We start from the raw sequence: 17,997 nt of genomic DNA, 5'->3' as shown, positions 1-17,997 counted from the left end.
CGCCAGGCCCTAGCATCAGCACGGGGACTGGAACACACACGCTGGTCCTCGGGAAAACTAACACCTCCCCTTCGCACGGCCCTCCTGGAACCTGGGGCTGACAAGCCCTTCCAGCGGGCATGCCGTCCCACAGATGACTACAGATTACTGGCTCCTTCCCGCCGGACGGATCTGGGCGCAAATTCTGCCCCTGCTTGGGTTCCTGGATCCCTACCCTAGGAATCTTCAACTGTTACCATGCAGGGCAGCTTCGGGCAAGTTGCTGCGTCTCCTCGGTTTTCCCAGCTGAAGAGTGGCAAGAACCCATCAGCCTCTGCTTCCTAAGACTGTTTCAGAAGTCGGATAAGTGAATGGGTGTCTGGAAAATGCTTATAGAACCGTACAGGGTACGAAGTAGGTCCCCACCCTCTAGCCACTCTCCAGTCACAGGTCAGAAAGAAGAAGGTGCAGGTAGATGTAAGACACACGTCGGATCTGGAAGGCTCGGCATGCAAAAAAAAAGAACGTAAAATAACTCGGTTTTTTTTTTTTTAAAGATTTTATTTATTTGACAGAGAGAGAGATCACAAGTAGTCAGAGAGGCAGGCAGAGAGAGAGGAGGAAGCAGGCTCCCTGCCAAGGAGAGAGCCCGATGCGGGGCTCGATCCCAGGACCCTGAGATCATGACCTGAGCCGAAGGCAGAGGCTTTAACCCACTGAGCCACCCAGGCGCCCCAATAACTCGGTTTTTATTCTGATTCCCACACCTAGAATGTTTCGGGTTAGGTGACATATGTTGTTAAAATTGACCTTACCTGTTCACTTTTCATGCTTCCAAATGTGGTCACTAGGGAAATTTAAAGTGACGGTTAAAGCTTGAAATTTAAACTGGCTTGTGTGGTTGTTCTATTGGACAACGGGGGAGCAGGGGCTCAACGCGTACTGTCCATCACGTTCTGTCGTCGCTGTGTTGCATCTGTGTTCTTTTCAAAGTATTAGCACCAGGGGCGCCTGGGTGGCTCAGTGGGTTAAAGCCTCTGCCTTCGGCTCAGGTCATGATCCCAGGGTCCTGGAATCAAGCCCCGCATCCGGCTCTCTGCTCAACCAGGAGCCTGCTTCCCTCTTCTCTCTCTGCCTGCCTCTCTGCCTACTTGTGATCTCTGTCTGTCAAATAAATAAAGAAAATCTTAAAAAAAAAAAAAAGTATTAGCACCAAAACTGCTCTGTGGCTCATGCCTGTTTATGTGTCTTCTCTAGGACATCGCCTCATTGAGGTTATGGATTTTTGTCTTGTTCGTTCCTGTGGCCTGGAACAGTATCTGGTATACAGTAGGTGCTCAATAAGTATTTGTGGCCTGAATGAATGGGTGGATGGATGGATGAATGGGTGGATTATGGGGTAGGGGATGGAAGGACCATGATGGGTCCTACCTGGGGCACCTGGCGCTAATGGTAACAGCCGCCGGGGGGCGCCAGAAACCAGGTAACTGGCCCCAGCCAGGCAGCCTCAGTTTCCCAGCCTGCAAAATGGGAATCCAGGAGCAGGACCCCGTGAAAGAATGAAGTAGGAGGATCAGAAGCTGCGAGCCCCCCGCCTGCGACCCCGCCAGGATCCCCGCCCCTCCTCTCCTTTCCCTGCCCGAACTTTCTTGCCTCCCACAAATGCCAGTTTGGGGTGGTTTTTCCCCATAATGCACACACTCAGAAGGGTCAAGTTCTCACGCAGGCTTGCTAAAATCAGCAGTGCCCTAGTCACCCCACCATTTCTCCCCTCCCAGAGGCACGTCCCTCCTTAGCATCTTTTAACTGATTATTTTGACATTCACTTCCGCATGTCTAAATAAGACCAGTTTGGCCACTTTTTTTTTTTTTTTTCAGTCTTAGTGTTGACTTCCTTCCAGGAGACATTCAGAATCAACCTGAAAGTTGATTTTTTTTTAATTTGGTTCCTTTTCATGACCTTATCATTGGCCCAACCCCCCAGCCCTTCTCCAGTTGGAGTCAGTGGTTGTCAAATTCAGGCATCTGAACTGCCTGGAGTAGGGGTGGGCGGTGTTCCTTGAAACCCACATTATAGGTCCCACCTATGGAGCGTTTGATACACCATGTCTGGGGCTGCCTGAGAATCTGCATTTCTAAAACGCTCCTGGGGAAAGCTGCTGTGGCCAGTCCAAGGACCACGCTTTGAGCCCCATCCCTCTAATCTTTCAAAAATGGATTTTAAAGGAGGGGCACCGAGTTGGCTCAGCCAGGGGAGCGTGCGACTCTTGATCTCGGGGTCGTGAGTTCGAGCCCCGTGTTGGGTGTAGCGATTCCTTAAAAACAAAAATAAAATCTTAAAAAGGAAATAAAACAGAGTCAAGATGATTCAGGAGATCTATCATGGCGTATATCCAAAGGGCTCTTCCTGGAGGCTTTTTGTTATTGTTGGTAAATGATGGTAAAAATGCACACAACATAAAATTTACCACTCTCACCATCTCCAAGTGCACCGCTCAGCGGCATGAAGCACACCGTCCTGCAGCCACCCCCACCCTCCGCCTCCAGAACTTTCCATCCCCCACACGGAGACTCTGTCCCCACGAAGCACGGACTCCCCACCCATGCCCCAGCCCCGGCTCCCACCCTCTCCTCTCTGTCCGTGCGGACGGGACTCCTCTGGGGCCCTCCTGGGAGTGGGGTCCTGCGGGACGGGTCCTTCTGGGTCTGGCTCCTCTTCCTGAGCCCAGTGTCCTCAGGGCCCGCTCACATCGTGGCAGGTGTCAGACTCCCTTCCTTCCTGAGTCTGAATAACATTCCAGTGTGTGGATGGACCACATTTTGTTTCTCTTTCATCCTTGGAATCCCTTAAGTGGACTCCACTCTGTGCTGGCTCCCTTCTGACCGGGTACAGCTAAGCTGGGGGTCCCTTTTGCCATATCCTGAGTCCTGTTCCCCATCCCTTCCCTTTAAAAAAAAAACATATATATATATATTTAAGATTTTATTATTTATTATATATTCATTCATTTATTTATTTATTGAATAAATAAATATTTATTTATTATATTGTGACAGATCACAACTAGGCAGAGAGGCAGGCAGAGAGAGAGGAGGAAGCAGGTCCCTGCTGAGCAGAGAGCCCGATGCGGGGCTCGATCCCAGGACCCTGGGATCATGACCCGAGTCGAAGGCAGAGGCTTTAGCCCATTGAGCCACCCAGGCGCCCCTTAAATTTATTTTTTAAATTTCTTTTCAGTGTACCAGAATTCATTGTTTATGTACCACACCCGGTGTTCCATGCTATACGTGCCCTCCATAATACCCACCACCAGGCTCACCCAACCTCCCACCCCATTATCCCTTCCCTTTCTTGATTGGTCTCCTTATTTTGATGGGAAAACATTTTGGAAACATCTTTCTAACCTCTGGGTATGATTGTGACCTGCTCCATCTTCCTGATTCCCCATCGTCCCACTGCCAAGGACCCCAGAGCCCAGTCTCTCACCTACCTTGCCAGCACCCCGGACAATGGCGAGGGACCAAGTTTCCAGAGTCAGACAGGCTTGGGTGGGAACATTCTAGGTCTGTCCATTACCATATGGGGACCTAAGTCCTTCCACTTGCCCCCCCCAGCTGAAATCATTAGACATGAACAAAACTAATAATAACAGCATTTATTACCTCCTGAATCATGACCTCAGAATTAGTAACTACCAAGCCATATCATCAATAAATTCACCATTAAACTTTAACGATGATGTGAACACAATCATTCTTAACCCAGTTCCCAAATACACTGACGCACAGCATGATTCTTTGTGATTTCCAGCAAGTGACCTCAACGTTCTGAGATCCCGTTTTCTGTGTGTGTAAAACGGGAGTGATGATAGTCCCCATCTGGTTGATCAATTCTATCAAGTATTTATTTCCTTCTATATAGGTACTATATTTCCTTCTATATTAGGTACCGGAAAAGTATTAGTAGTAAAAAAAAAAAAGTAGTAGTAAAGAAAAAGAAAAAAGAAAAAAGGGCAAACACAGAACAGGCCCCTGACTTCCGGAGAGACTGCTCACAGAAGCTTTCCCAGCCAGTCTGACATTTAATGACATTGTTACTTTACCTTGCCCGGCTGTTACACATTGTGTCATGTATTATATATGACGCTTGTACATTATCTGTCAACATTACGCTCATAATATCATACTTTTGTCCAGCAATGGTATTAACATGCCTGGACCTTAACGTCACGGACTTTATATACCGTGCTGGCTTGCTAGCTAGTACAAATCAAATTTATTTTGGCTTATTACATCACTTACTACGTCATTATAAGGACTACTCATGACCCAGCACGTACCATACGTAAGTGTCATGGACGCTCGGATGGTAAGTAGTTGGTTAACTGTAGACGGTGCTTGGGTGTATGACGTGGGACAGTTCTAGCCACAGGATGCGACGACGCGCACGGCGCCGTCCTTCCACCCCTCGGCGCGTGGGGGCGCTCGAGACGCGGGGACGCACGCAGGCACCCCCCCCCCACAACCCCGCCCTAGCCCCGGCCGGCGGCGCGCGCGCACTGCGCGCTGGCGCACGCTGGCTCCGCCCCCGGCCCCGCCCCCCGCTCCCCGGGCCCGGCCCCCTCCCTCCGCCCTCCAGCCGGCGGCGGTTGTTGTTCGGCGGCGGCGGCCGCAGCTCGGGTGCAGCCTCCGGCCGCCCGCCCTCCGGCCGGTCCGCGCGCGCGGCCATGGAGCTGGAGGTGCCGGACGAGGCGGAGAGCGCCGAGGCGGGGGCCGTGACCTCGGAGGCGGCCTGGGCCGCGGAGAGCGGGGCGGCGGCAGGTAACGGTGCCGGACTTCCCTCCCTCCCCGCGCCCCGAGTGGGCCCGCCCGGCCTCCCCCCGCCGCGGCCCAGTGGAGTCGCCCGAGCGCCGGAGGGGCGCCGGGACCCGCCGCGGGGAGGCCGGAACGTTCCACTCGGGGGCGCCCGCGGGGGGGGGGATGGGACTCCCCGCGCGGGGGGCTCGCGGGGGCGCCGCCCTTCCCAGGGGTACCGGGGGCGCGTGCGGGGCCCGGAGCTGGGAGGCCGAGGGGCGAGCAGCCCCCCTTCGGAGGCGCGCGGGGTGGGGGGCTGCGGCCACGCGGCGGGTGGGCGCGTTGCCTCCGGCCCGGGGCGCCTGGGGACGGCGTCCCACCCGGTCTTGTCGGCGGGGGGCTGCTCTCCGTGTGTGGGACGGTGGAGCACCCCGTTCTGGGGAGGGGCCGTGCTTCCGAGGTGGGCATGGCAGGGGAGGTGATAACGTCCCAGCTGTGCCCCCCCTTCCTAACAGACTGCGGGGGCCGCCCGCTGCCTGGGGTCAGCTCCTGGGATCACCCCTGTGGGCACGTCTTCTGGGTGGTGAAGGGCAGAAGCTGCCAGGGTGGGTGGGGGGGTCTCTGAGGCCATCTGGGCCAGCCTCCTGACTATCTCATCTGTCTCCGTGGGAGTCACCAGATCCGGTTTCTAGTGCACTGGTCATTCATTGCCTTTCTGGGCCTCAGTTTACCTCCTTATGATAGGAGGGGGCTGAGGACATGACATCTGGGGGTGCCTTCGGAGTCAGGGCTCTCTCTGCAGGCAGGTGGGGGAGAAAGAGGTGCCCCCCCCCCAGCCTTCTCCCTGGACACTGGAGGACGACTGTTGGCATGTGGGGGCCCTGATCCTCCCTCGCCCTCCAGAACAGCAGGTGTGTGGGGCCAGGTGGCCTGGCCCAACCCCGTGGGCTCTTGGCGAGCCCGCCATACCCTGGGCAGAGCCGGGCTGCTGCCCGGAGGAATGGCCCCTTCTCCTCCAAGCTTCCTTCTGGGTCACATTCTCCTGCTTCCAAACAGAAGTTTCCGGATCTGCAGGATAAGCTGCTCTCCTCAGGCAGCCCTCGCTAGCGGAGGCCCTGCAGACACCCACACGGGCATCCGTCCTCCTTCTCCCCCAGGCCTCCTGAAGCTTCCTTGGCAGGCGGGATATGCTGTGCGGCTGGGGGTGGGGGGTGGGGTGGGGCGAAATATCTGGAGAGAGCGCGCCAGGGCTAGCGAGCTTCCCCCCTGGGCTCTGGAAGCCTCCCGCCACTTCTGTCCCTGCTGCCATTTGGGAGTGCTCCGTCCATGACCCGCTTCCTTAGGCCATCCGGTCGCCTCGCCCTTGTTCTTGGCCAGGCACTCGTGCCCCAGCCTCGCCAGCCTTAGACATGGTTCGAGGACCCAGACACACTCCGTTTCATCAGACCCCTGACCTGCACCATCAGCCCTCCGACCAGGGCTGGTCAGAGACAAAACAGCCCAAGACTCAGATGAGAAAGCCACATAGCAAACATTTGTTTTGTTAAGGGCTCAGATGGGGACAGATAAGGTCCCAGGCACTGGGGGTTGCTGGGTCTACGCACCGGGTGTGAGCACGAGACCTGGAAGATAAGGGTCCAGCCCCGGCGGCCTGTCACCAAGATCCACAGAAATCTGACTCCCCCAGCAAATCATTTATTTCACTCAGCTTAAAATTAAGAGCTGCTGCTCCCTTTCCAAACTCATTTCTCTGATGTAAATCCTAAGTGTGGGTGATAACCGTCCAGGCTTTTCCTCCTGCTCGTAGAAATGTAGAAATCCATAAATATGTCTGCTGCTGCTTCGCCAGGATGGTTCCATGCCCCACTAGGGGTTCTCTGCCTTGGCATTATTGGTGTTTTGGGCTGGAAAATTCTTGGTGTCGGAGGCAGTGTCCTGGGCCCCGGAGGGCACTGAGCGGCATCCCTGGCCCCGCCCATTCAGTGCCAGGAGCACCGCCCCTGAGTTGTGATGACCGTAAATGTCCCCAGACCTCTCCAGTGTCCCCTGGAGACATGGCCACCCTAGGTGACAACCGTTGCCCTCACTCTGTGTTATCCCATAACTTGGCCTTTTATCCGCAGGAATCTGAATTTCCCACCACGGCTGTTGGTATCAGTTACTTTCTTCAGAGGGAGAGAATATGGGGCCATGGTTAAGAGGGGGAGAAGCCCAGTCAAACCGCCTGGCTTCCACTCAGTTGCTGTGTGACCTTGAAGGGCAAATGCCTTGACTTTTCGGAGCCTCAGTAGCCCCATCTGTAAAATGGAGTGACGTGTGTGCCTGCTTGGGGCTGGCCGTGAGCCTTGCCTGAGTTAGCGTGAGGCAGCGTGTGAGAGTGCTTGGGGAACCTTGGGGACAGCCCGTTACTGGTTCAGCCAGCCTCCTGCTGAGGACCATTCTGGCTGCTTCTGGAGTCCACCTTTTCCTGTAAACATCCTTGAACTTGACCCCTAACTGTGGAGCTTGAGCTCCTGGCGGTTGAAGTCTGCTTTGGAGTGACTGGGCCGTGGCGAGCAGCTTGAAAATTGTTCTCTGATGCCCACCGGCTTTCCAGAAAGGTCTGGCAGGGGCCAAGAGAGACCCTTGCCCGAGTGTTGCCAACTCCGAATGTTACCAGCCTCCTTGGTTTTGGTCAGTCTGATGGAGGTGAAATGATAAACACTATGTGTTTAGAATCTGGTTATGTAAGTGGTCTGGTCCAGAGAGGGCTGGATGGGGTCCTCTGCTGGGTTTTGGGGGCTTGGATGCATTCACAGGGTCGGCTGTTGGGACCTGTGATCCATCTGGGGGTTTTGGCCTGAGCTGAGGTGTGGTTTTCTGAGCCATTTCCCTCCTGTTTTTCCTGCTTCCATGATATCACCGAACAGTTGGCTTCACTCCCAGCAACCCCCCCCCCCGCCCCCTCCCACATCTAATCTGGTGGCAGATTATGCCGGTTTTGTCTTCAGAATGGACCCAGAGTCTGCCTGCTGCTTCTTCTTCTCTGCCCCTCCTGGTCGTCCCGTCATGCATCACGGCTTGGTATCCCGTCTCTTCCACGCTCCCAGCAGCTCATTCCAGAAAACTGACCTAGGTCCCACTCTCCTCTGCCAGTAGTCCTCCAGGACACCCACCTTCCTGGGGTTAAAAACCCAAGTCCTCCATGAGGCCCATGAGGCCCTGCATGACCTCCCTCTCTCCCCCTCGCCCATTCTGCTCCGGCTGCACGGCCCCTTCGCTGTTCCTCCGACACACCAGGCCTGGTCCTGCCCCAGGGCCTTTGCACATGTGCCCTCATCCTTCATACCTATGTTATTTGCCTCCTTAGCTCTTTGTCCAGTTTCTGCTCAACTATTTCCTTCCTAGTGACGCCTCCCCCACCACTGGCGGGAGGACTGAGGGAGAGAAAGAAAGACTGCGTACCCTGCGCAAAAGTCTGTCGCGCTTGAGAAGCATCGCCCCCCCCCACCACCACCCCGGGGCTAGGGCAGGGCCTGTCAGCGGAGGCCTCTTCTGTGGTTGTGGGCCAATGATCTCTCACCCCCTTTTTGCCCATCAGCTGCGTCTCTTGGAGGCGGAAATCTCCCAGCTGGAATTCTGTCCTGGATACTGCTTGGTGGAGGGACACTTTGGACCTCTGATGGTTCAATCCCTTCTGCAGAGAGGCCTTGGAGCTCAGCCACCCAGTTCTCCTCCCAGGCGCGCCCTTTGCTAGCCAGGGGGACACGCCACCTCAGTGTCTCCACCTGTGAGATGGGTGTGATGAGCATGGACAGGCCTGTAAGCTCTGAAGTGCCCCTGGCAGGTAGCCAGCTCCATGTGGGCACGGGGAGCCTCCCTCCTCGGACAGATGGGTGAGCTCCAGGAGGCCACATGTGGGCTGCTGCTTCCACACAGATCCTGGCACCGCCGAGGGTCTGCTGTCAGACTCCGTTTTGCATGAGGACGTGTGGGTGCCTCTTCCTTCGTCCTCGGACAGTGCTCATTCAGCACTGATTGGGCACCTGCTGGGGCCAGCAGGGCTCTAGGTGCAGTGAGCCAGGCGGCTCCCTCGCGGCTCTCGTGGAGAGCAAGTAGACAGGATCGGGGTCAGCGGGCCAAGGCCCGTCTAGCCCCAGTTTTTTCATCAATAAAATTTTATTCACGGGGCGCCTGGGTGGCTCAGTGGATTAAGCCTCTGCCTTGGGCTCAGGTCATGATCTCAGGGTCCTGGGATCGAGCCCTGCGTTGGCCTCCCTGCTGAGCGGGAAGCCAGCCTGCTTCTCCCTCCCTCTCTGCCTGCCTCTCTGCCTACTTGTGATCTCTCTCTCTGTCAAATAAATAATTTTTTATTCGCACACAGCCACACCCGCAGACTCGCAAACTTGTCTGTGAGGACTTTTGCTTATGGACCTTATGGCTGGCAGAGTCAGAAATACTCATGGTCTCATGCTTTACGGGAAATGTTTGCCTCCACCTGGAGGAGAGTGTGCTGGTCAGTGGCGAGCACGTAGTTGGGAAAGAAACCAGTGTGGTGGGGAAGTGACCTCGGGAGGAAAGCAGCCACGGGTGCAGTGTTCTGCTAGAGGATTTGCCTGTGCAAAGGCCCTGAGGTACGACCATGTATGATTCATTTGATCCATGGAAACAAAGTCCGTGTTTTGGGGGCCCTGAAACAGACAGGGCCAGTCACGGGAGGCTGTGGCAGGGGGGTGGTGTGGCCTAGCACTCTGGCCAGTCGATGGGGAAGAAGTGTCCCGGGGCAGGCAGGTGAGCTGTGCTGAGCCAGCCTGGGGGCCTAGATGGAGGCCGGGGGGGGGTGGGTTGAGGGGGTTGGGGGAGCTGAGGAACCCAGGAGGGATTGGCCTGTGCCCTGGAGCTGGTGGGGGGGCGATGGGGAGGGCCCCGGGAAGGAGCATGTTCCAGTGGGCTCATGCTGATGTGGGAAGGGCAGGCAGGGCCTTGACCTCGGTCTTGACCCAGGGCTGACCCTGCCATCGCCTTTGATGCTGCGCCTTTGAGCAGATGAAATCCCTGCTCCCATCTCAGCCCGTCTCAAAGTGAGGATGGCAGCTCGCAGAGATTCCGGGGACAGGAGCAGGGGGAGGCCCACCGCCCTGGGGTCATGCTCACTGGATGACAGCTACGTGATGACGACATTTATAGTGGGGGAGGCCCAGGCCCCCGGGGGTCTTGGGCTCCCAGGTCTCCCTGCTCGCACCGCCGGCTGCCGTGACTGAGCCACGTGTCACCCCTCGTGACGGGGCCGGTTGAGACCCCGCTGGGGATCGCCTGCTGCCACCAGCTGGCCTGTGGGGTCAGAAGCAGCGCCCACGTGTGGGGATTACTGCCGTGGGGGATTAGCCATTGGGGCCCTGCCCCCACTCCTCCACCAGGCCACCCTGGAGGGTGTGGGATCCAGCCTGAGGGGCCCCAGGTGCTTAAGGCAGTGTGACGGCATTTGGGGGACCTAGTTGCTGGCTTCCGTCGGAAAAACGAACTCCTGACATTTGTCACAGTTGTTTTCTGTCTCACGCGTGCACCACCCACTTGTTTCTTGGCCTTTATTCTGGTTGCCCGGGGTTGCCGTTGAAGGTTTAAGAAGTGGGATGTGGTTCGGACATTCGTGTGCGAAGGACACCCCAAGGTGGGCTTGGGCTGGTCCCCTTCCCTGTTGCCACATTTGATAATTCGCATCCCAGATCCTGAGATCCCCTTCTTTTCTGGGAGCTGGGTAGTTGTATCTTTGCCGTATTTAACCGGGCTCTTCGGTCTTTTTCTTATTGATTTGTGGAAGCTCTTTACATATCGCGAAAGGCTTTTGTTTTTGTTTCTCACTTATGACGCAGTGTGAGCAGCCTTTTCCCATTTTCTCTTCCAACGGGGATGGATGTATTCGTGTGGGCACATTTATCCGTCTCTCCTTTTATGGCGTCTCAGTTTGGTGTCACGGATAGAGAAGGGTTCCCTGTTCCAAGGTTATAATTTTTCTAGTACTTTTGTAGTTTCACTTAAAAAAAAAAAAAAGGCCTTTAAAGTCTTGCTATATTTGGAATTTTTCCTCACACAAGGTGTTAAGAGAGTTTGCTGTTCCACGTTTTTCCAGGTGGCTCAGGGCTGTCCCAACTCCGCTTTCTGGATAATCTGCTTTCCTCCCTGATTTGAGATGCCCCTTATCACATACCAGCTTGCTGCACGTGGCTGGTCTATTTCTGGACTTTCTGTTCTGTCCCACTCAGCTGCCTGGTTCTGGCAGCAGGCAAGTCTGTAACTACAAGTAATAACATGTTTCCTTTGAGAAAGCAACAATCAGACCTGCGGTCAGGAGAAAGGGAAGATTTCCATCTCGCCCCCTCTGTGTCTAGGAGCGGAGAACCGTCATTCCAGGTGGTTTTCTGGGTTCATACCTACCTTTTCTTTTTTAACATCTCATTTTGAAAAATGTCAAGGCCGTAGAAAAGATGCAGTCGTAGGGCCGCACGAGGCCCTGAGATTCAGCAGCTGCTGACGCTTCACAGCGTTATGTCATCTTTTTACTGAGTGCATGTTATCGTGCGTGCGCGTGTGTGCGCGTGCGTGTGCGCGCGTGTGTGCGCGTGCGTGTGAGTGTGAGAGATGCCGCGGGCCATCAGCTGCGGGCGTGAGGCCCCCCCGTCCTCACACATCCGTGTAGCCAGTTCCTGTCCTTCCAGCAGTTCTGTCCTGGGAAGTGGCCGCGAACATGGGGTTCGCGGATGCTGGAGCAAGGCTCCTGCGGGAACCCAGGGTTCGGTCCCCGTGAACCTCTGGTCATGACATTTTCAACATGGAACCTTGTGTCGTGTGTGTGTGTGTCTTTCTGGTTAGTAAACTGCGCGTTGTCGATTCACTGGCACTGAGCTCGTGGCCGGCGGAAGCTTGTCTGAGGCAGATCACGCGCAGTCTTCTGGGCGACCACTGCAGCGCTGGGCTTTCAACAGCAAAAATCCACCAGCGGAAAGCACAAAAAGTTATTTATTTATGTTTAAGTTTTTTTTTAAATTTTTGTTTGTTTGTTTGACAGAGAGATCACATGTAGGCGGGGGGTGGGGGAGCAGGCTCCCCGCCGAGCAGAGAGCCCGATGCGGGGCTCAATCCCAGGACCCCAGGATCGTGACCTGAGCCGAAGGCAGATGCTTAACCCACTGAGCCACCCAGGCGCCCTAAAAGCACAAAAATTCAAAACATGTCCCTTAGTAGGCCGTGGAGAGGGCCCGTGTGTGTCTTACGGGAGGTGAAACCTGAAGGCAGGGTGACCTCGGCAGACACCCAGGGGTGAGGTGACCGAATTTTCACTCCTCTGCGTGTGTCTGCGGGGGACCGTGCAAGGCTCACGAGTATCGATTTGGGGTGGCACGTGGCCAGTGGGTGAATTAGTGGGTGCGGGATCTGTGAAGAAGCAGCAGCTCTGTGTCCTGTCAGCAAGGGTATCCTCTTCGCTGAGCGTGAGGGTCAAGTTTAAGAAGTTTAGCCCTGATCCGGTCCACGGTCCACGGGCAGGATTCACATTTTATCGGTTAATCCAGAATCGTCCTGTTCCCTTGCTAGGATTCAGTCCAGGGTCACCGTCCAGCATGCGGGCTGCTGGTCTCCCAGGGATCCGGTTAGACGAAACCTCCTCCCAGGCTGCCGTGCGGTCCCTGGCCCTGGCTGCACGCCCTGAGCCCTCCTGCCTGAGCCCTCGGGAGCGAGCCTCGGCCCCGCTCCACTCCCTTCAGCGCCGGCCCCCGCCTGCCCCTTCGGGAAGCCCACCTGGTGCCCTCAAGCTTCAGGCCCTGGACTCTGGTGGGAGGCCTGCGCCTGGCACAGACGTGTGTGCAACCGTGTTTGTGGCAAGGGTGGTCAAAGTTCTGGAATCTTCATTCCCTTTTTCTTGAATGCTGTGGCTTTGGAAAACCGTCCACTGGCCTAAGTGCCCAGTCCTGGATTAGTGGCCACCCCTCCCCCCAATCCTTTTGCAAGGCTTCCTGTTTACCCCTCTGGAAACGCACTTGCTTTGTGCAGCGAGACTGGGGGTGGGGGAGCAGGACAGATCTCAGTATGGGGGAAGAAGGGTGGGCTGCCGGTCAGGGCTCTGCCCCCGGACACTGCCCCCTGCCTCCAGCCCCGGCACCCCCAGGTCCCGTCCAGCCACGCCAAACCCTTTCTCTGCTGTTCCTTAAACCCATCCCATCCCATTCCCACAGGACCTCTGCCCGTGCTCTCTCCCCCTAAGAAGGTCCTCGCCCTGCCCTTCCCTCACCGGCCAACGTGTGCTCAGGGTCCGTCCATGTGGTAGTGCGTGTGGGCGCCTCGGTCCCCTTCTGGCCGAGTGGCGTTCGGTGGCACAGATGGTACGTGCTTTGTGTATCCATTCATCTGCTGATGGACGCTGCGTTGTTTCCGTGTTTTGTCTATTGCGGATAGCGTGGCCACGAATGTACGTGGGCAGGTTTTTGTGTGGACGGATGTTGTCGTGGACGTGCTGGGTCGTGTGGAAACTCCAAGTTTAACCGTTTCAAGAACCGCCAGACTTTTCTGCAGCAGCCGCCCCTCTTTCCATTCCCGCCAGCCGTGCATGAGGGCTCCGACCCCCTCCGTCCTGGACACTGCGTGCTCCTCTGTGTTTGACTCTAGCTGTCCTGGAGGGCGTCAAGTGCTCATATTCTGGTTTTGATCTGTGTTTCCCTGACGATCAGTGATGTGGAGCTTCTCGTGGGCTTGTTGGCTGTCTGTATGTCTGTGGAGACGTGTCTGTTGAGACCCTTTGCTCATTTTTCATTTGGGCCATTTTTCTTTTCATTGAATGGTAAGTGTTCTTTATGTATTCTAGATACTTTTCCCTTCCCAGATCTCTGATTTGCAAATATTCTGTCCCATGCTGTAGGTCGTTTCTTTGCTTCCTTGGTGGTGTCCTTTGAAGTGCAAACATTTTAAAATTTTTTTTAAAGATTTTATTTATTTATTTGACAGATAGAGATCACAAGTAGGCGGGGGGGGGGGAAGCAGGCTTCCACTGAGCAGAGAGCCCGATGCCGGGCTCGATCCCAAGACCCTGGAATCATGACCTGAGCCGAAGGCAGAGGCTTAACCCACTGAGCCACCCAGGCGCCCCGCAAACATTTTTTCAAAATATATTTTATTTTTTAAAGATTTTATTTATTTATTTGACAGGCAGAGAGAGAGGAAGGGAAACGGGCTCCCTGCTGAGCGGAAAACCCGATGCGGGGCTTGATCTCAGGGTCCTGAGATCATGACCTGAGCTGAAGGCAGAGGCTTTAACCCACTGAGCCACCCAGGCGCCCCCAAAATATATTTTATTTAGATATTTTTAAAGCAGGCGCCGTGCCCCATGTGGGGCTTGAATTCATGACCCTGAGATCAAGAGTCACGGCTCTGCCCGCTGAGCCGGCCAGGCGCCCCAAAGTACGAACGTCTGGAATTTTGAGGAAGTCTGGCTGTTTTCCCTCGGCGGCTGGTGCTTCACTTCTCACGTGCAAGAAACCACGGCCCAGCCCCGCACCAAGGAGACTTCGCCCTTTTCTCTCCTGAGAGCTCGCACCGGTTTAGATTCGCTGGGTTCTGAGCCACTTCTGCACGTGGGGTCCGGCTCCATCCTCCGTGCGTGGGACTTCAGCTGTGCCCGCGCCTCTGGCTCAGGCCGTCCTTTCCCCAGGGGGTGGTCTCCGCATCCCCGCGGAAATCCGCGGACTGTGACGTGCACGCTGACTTGTGGGTTCTCACGGACGTATTTGGGACCAGTTCCTGACGTCTCTGTCTGGCTTTACGGCAGGACCCCACCATCTCGGCGACTGCGGCTTTGCGGTCGGTTTAAAAACAGGGAAACGTGAGGGGCGCCCGGGGGGCTCAGTCGGTTCTGTATCTGACTTGGTTTCGGCTTGGCTTGGCTCTCGGTCCCCGTCAGCTTAGCTCACAGCCACCATGTTCTTTTAAACCCCATATAGTATTCTGCTGTGCACGGGCTGGTCACTCATTCTGCTTGCCTGAGCGCTTACTGTCTGCCCGGCCTGGAGGGCAGCCCGTTGCCAGTGGAGCCCAGAAGGAGCCCAGGAGGAGGCCGGCGCCGGGTGGGCAAGGATCCCTACCCGGTCCCAGTCTCCTGAGCCATGCGGGTGGCACGGATACTCATTCAGGAACCAGATCAGACTCCAGCCCTGGCCTGGCCTCCAGTTGGAGCACCGGCCAAGGTGGATCCCAGGCTTGCCTTCAGGAAGCCCCCAGTCTGGGGAGGGCTAGAGACAGACCCTCGTCGCAACCAGCCACACGTGGGTCCTTGCGGTGACAATGGCAGCAAGGCCTTCCCATCCCCGTCCTCATCTCTCCTTACTCTGCTCCAAGCCCGTGGGCCTCTGTACTGATTCCCCAACTCTGCAGGCATGGTCCTGCCCCAGGGCCTTTGCACTGGCCCTTCCTTCTGCCTGGGAGGCTCTGCTGGCTCTAGCATGGCGGGTCTTTCCCCATCTCCTTCCCTCCATGTGCTTGGGGCTCAGGCGGGAGCCTGACTGCCCAGAATGACGTTCATCCAGTCCCACTGTTCCCTGGATAAGCTCAGGCCAGTGACCTGGCTGGCCTCTCGGAGCCCCGGCTTCCACTTCCGTTAAATGTAGGCAGCCATAGTGCCAACCTCACGTAGCTGTAGGGAGGGTTTGATGAGCCACAGGGGCACCAGACTGGGCTGACCTCTTCATTACGGTGTCCCTGTCCCTGCTACTTCTTAGCCGGTTGCTGGAGCCGACAGGAGCATCCCATTTGGTGGCTCAGTGCTCAGAGACATGAAGCAGGCTGTGCCCAGAGGCACCTGCTCCCCCATTTGCCTCCTGAGCCAAGCCCTTAGTGCCCTGGGCCCCAGAACTTGTCGTGACTCCCGGCGTCAGCACCGGGGAGAAGGGAGCAGGTGCTGCTGGCCGGGCACCGTGCTGGGCACAGGCCTCCCCAAGCCACAGCGGGGAAGCAAGTTGTGACTCCTGCCTCAGGAGGCGCCTGGCCTCTAAGAGAGCAGCCACTGCAGGACCAAAGGAATAAAGAGAAGACTTGAACTGCCCGGGGGTAGAAGTTACCATGGGGATGGAGACTGGCTCAGGGAGCCAGCTTCAGCCAGGCATGCGGGGAGGGTCTGTCTGAGGAGGACACTTTTGATCCGGACCTGAATGCTGAGATGGGGAAGAGCACCCCAACCAGAGAAGTGTGTGCAAAGGCCCTGGGGCAGGGCTGTGCCTGGTACATGTGAGGAAGCCATGTGGCAGGAGTGCAGTAAGGGGAGGAAAGGCGGAGGGGAGGCCAAGGAGGCCTTCCGTGTAGACATCCCCCCACCCACTGTTCTCATCTGTACTCAGGGGCCATGGGGGAACCCCAAGTGTATCAGATAATAATTGCTCTGAAACAAACTACCCCAAAACGCAGTGGCTTTAGACACATTTAGTATCTCACAGTGTCTGTGTGTCCGTAGCTGGGGGTGGCTGAGCTGGAGGGCTCCGGTGTGGGGTCTCCCATCATGGCGTCTGTGTGTCTGGTGCTGGGGGGCTCTGGTGTGGGGTCTCAGATTACGGCGTCTGTGTGTCCGGAGCCAGGGGTGGCCGAGCTGGCGGGCTCTGGTGCGGAGTCTCCGATCACGGCGTCTGTGTGTCCAGACCCACGGGGCGCCAGCGCGGGGTCTCCAGTCAGGTTGCAGACAAGCCTCCTGCCTCATCTGAAAGCTCGACCGGGGCTGGAGGAGCCGCTCCCGAGCCGCTCCCTCGTGTGGCAAGTGGCAGGTGGCCTCGGTTGCCCAGGCTACTTCCCTGTCCTCGGAGCAGGGTCGCCACTTGTCCCCTGGTGCGCAGTCCAAGAACAAGGGGACGCGGCCGTGTCTGACCCGTGTTGGGACCCACACGCTCTCGCTTCTGCCACGCCCTGTTGGTGACGCCACAGCTGCTGCAGAAGCATGTGGATGCCAGGGGCCCGGCCCGCCGGAGCCGGTCCTGGAGGCACCCCTCCCCGCGGGCAGCTCGCTTGGCTTCAGAGCCTCCCTCTCTCAGCTGCAGAGTGGGGCCGGCGTGGCCCTCTCCCCGCAGGCACGAGCCAGAGCTCGAGTTGAGCTGTCGGTGCGTGCCTGACGCAGAGGGACCCTCGAGGTGCGGGGGCTCCTGTGGTCATCCTGGAGCCCGGCGGGCACCGGGGGCCTGGTTCTAGCCTGGCTTGCGTCCACATCCTGGCCCTGCCCCGCCCAGCCTCCGTGTAAAACAGATCCGGCCCCCTAGGATTCTGGAAGCCTAGACCCACCGGCTGGGGAGCTGGCCCACACTGGGAAGTTATCGCCAGGTCGGAAGGACGCCCAGGTCCCCTCCGTCCGCCTAGAGCCCGCAGCAGACCCCTGCACAGGTGACGAGACCCAGGCCGAGGGGCTTCTATCTGAGCAGCCCTGGCCTGCCTCGCTGGCTCTGGGCATTTTAGAATTCAAGTGCAGTGTTGCAGCCCAGCCCTGGCTTCCGGGGAGTAAAAATACATCTGGGAAGAAAACTGGGCCAAGAAATCTCACACGTTGGTCCTGAGACAGCGCGTGTCCCGCTGTCGGGCGCCTGCTGGGGGCGGGGCTCGCGCCAGGGGCGCTCCTGCCCTCGGTGCGCAGACCTGCTCGCCCACAGGCCCCGCCTCCCGTGGAGGACTGCGGTGGCATGTCCAGCGTTGGCCACCCGGTGTCCCCTTGAGGAGCCCCGCCCTCACGCCTCAGCAGGTGCCGCTGGCTCCAGGGATGGGTGGGGACCCAGGCCTCAGGCTTCTGACTTGCAGGGCCCTGCCTGGGGACTTGACAGAGGACAGGCAGGCACGGGCCTGGGAGGACAGCAGCACGGACGAGTCCGGGGGACGGTCCTCAGGCCCCCAGGTGCAGCCAGACTTGAAGCTCATCGGGCGTCTCAGGTCAGGGCTCGCAAGCTCTCTGCAAAGGGCTGGATGGTCTCGCTTCTAAGGGTTCAGTTCTGTGGTCCTTGTGCAGAAGCCGCTGTAGAGACTCCTGCATGAGCGGGCATGGCCGTGTGTCAATAAAACTTTATTTATAAAACAGACGGTGGGTTTGGTCTGCAGGGCACAGTTTGCTGGCCCGAGTTACCTTAACAAATATCCCTCCCACTCTCTCTCTCAAAATCTGCGCCTGGTGGCTCAGTCAGTTAAGTGTCTGCCTTGGGCTCGGGTCCTGCTCTCAGCTGGGATTAAGCTGGCGTCTGGCTCTGC

General features: G+C 57.1%; 1 protein-coding gene across 3 annotated transcripts in view; it reads left to right on the top strand.

The window, feature by feature from the left end:
• The first annotated feature begins 4,608 nt into the window (after window positions 1-4,608).
• PIP5K1C (phosphatidylinositol-4-phosphate 5-kinase type 1 gamma) overlaps window positions 4,609-17,997 on the top strand; it is a 49,015-nt gene continuing 35,626 nt past the window's right edge. For 2 of the 3 annotated variants that reach the window (XM_045989921.1, XM_045989920.1), the window contains exon 1: window positions 4,610-4,800. In XM_045989921.1, coding sequence (XP_045845877.1) covers window positions 4,707-4,800 — 94 coding nt within the window. In that variant the 5' untranslated portion in view covers window positions 4,610-4,706. Of the gene's footprint in view, window positions 4,801-17,997 lie in introns of all 3 variants that reach the window. The other variant, XM_045989919.1, reaches the window with a different exon arrangement.

Source organism: Meles meles, chromosome 20, assembly GCF_922984935.1.
Source record: "Meles meles chromosome 20, mMelMel3.1 paternal haplotype, whole genome shotgun sequence".
Classification (NCBI taxonomy): Eukaryota; Metazoa; Chordata; class Mammalia; order Carnivora; family Mustelidae; genus Meles; species Meles meles.
The sequence above is the reverse complement of the archived record's forward strand: the minus strand, read 5'-3'. Positions and strand labels throughout refer to the sequence as shown.